This window comes from Myotis lucifugus, unplaced genomic scaffold (genome assembly GCF_000147115.1).
Source record: "Myotis lucifugus unplaced genomic scaffold, Myoluc2.0 scaffold_185, whole genome shotgun sequence".
In the NCBI taxonomy this organism is placed as follows: Eukaryota; Metazoa; Chordata; class Mammalia; order Chiroptera; family Vespertilionidae; genus Myotis; species Myotis lucifugus.
Genome location: NW_005871233.1, coordinates 2405983 through 2407052, shown reverse-complemented (window position 1 = coordinate 2407052; position 1070 = coordinate 2405983). Strand labels below are relative to the sequence as shown.

The 1070-nt window shown below is 54.4% G+C and overlaps 1 protein-coding gene across 1 annotated transcript in view; it reads left to right on the top strand.

Annotated features, from left to right (window-relative positions):
• The first annotated feature begins 453 nt into the window (after nucleotides 1-453).
• FCGBP (Fc fragment of IgG binding protein) overlaps nucleotides 454-1070 on the top strand; it is a 40453-nt gene continuing 39836 nt past the window's right edge. Inside the window, 1 exon segment of the mRNA XM_023760574.1 lies at nucleotides 454-508. Coding sequence (XP_023616342.1) covers nucleotides 454-508 — 55 coding nt within the window.

The window sequence follows — 1070 nt, the reverse complement described above, 5'->3', positions numbered from 1 at the left end:
GGAGCCTCCTCCCGGAAGTTGGAACCATCTGCCTGGCAGGTGGCCCAGGGTGTGGCCTGAGGAGCCCAGAAACTCCATTATATAGCCCAGCCCAGGGGCTAACCCTGAAGCTCCAGGGACCTGCAGGTAAGAGAGGCTGGGTCTCCTTTGGAAATAGGACATCAGGTCTCCTACTCTTGCTCCTGACTCCAGGCTTCCCCACCCCGTCCCCAGACCCAATGGACATCCAACTCCCTATCCTTGCCCCTGTCCTGCCCTCCCCACCCCATCCCCAGACAAACTGGACATCCAACTACCCTATACACACTGACCCTTGGATCCAGGCCACTCAAGCCTTCCTGCTGTCCAGGTGGCCATTGTCCTGAGACTGGGCCCTTCTATTGTTTCTGAGATGGTCTCTCAGGAGGGGCAGATCAGCTTCCTATGACCCCCCTCTATTTCCCCACTGCAGACATGGGCTTCCTGTGGAGCTGGTGGACACTCTGGGCTGGAGCAACCCTTCTGTGGGGTAAGTAAGGCCAAGATCCCATCCCTGTCCTTGTTCCAGTCTTGATTCCTGTTCTTGTTCTTGACTCTGCCTGCCTGGGTCAGCACCCTCCATTTGTGTCCCCTCCACAAACCCATCTCCCAACGTCACCCTATGCTAGCTGCAATGGGAGAGAGGGCCCTTGGGCTCTGCAGAGAAGTGTGGTAGAATTGAGGTGAACACCCTACTCCCCAATTCAAGATGCAAGAACAACCACTCCCTTGATTTTCTGCAACTCAAGCAAAGTTTAGACCCTAACAATCATTCTGCTGAGTTAATGGAGAATTTCACTAAAGTCATTCTTGGTGGACTTGGTGCCCAGTTCTCCAGGGTCATGTCCAGGACTAGAGTCTTCAGTAAACCAAAGGGACTGTGGGGAGGGATGGGACACCCAGATGGGACACCTGATTCCCTTGGCCCCATGGGACACTAGGGATACCCCTTCAAGGCCCACCTTGTTCACCAGGCATTTCTCCTATTACTCCCAAACTCTCTCCAAGACCTCATAGACTCTTCCTTTCTCTCCCTCTCCTCTTCTCTCCTC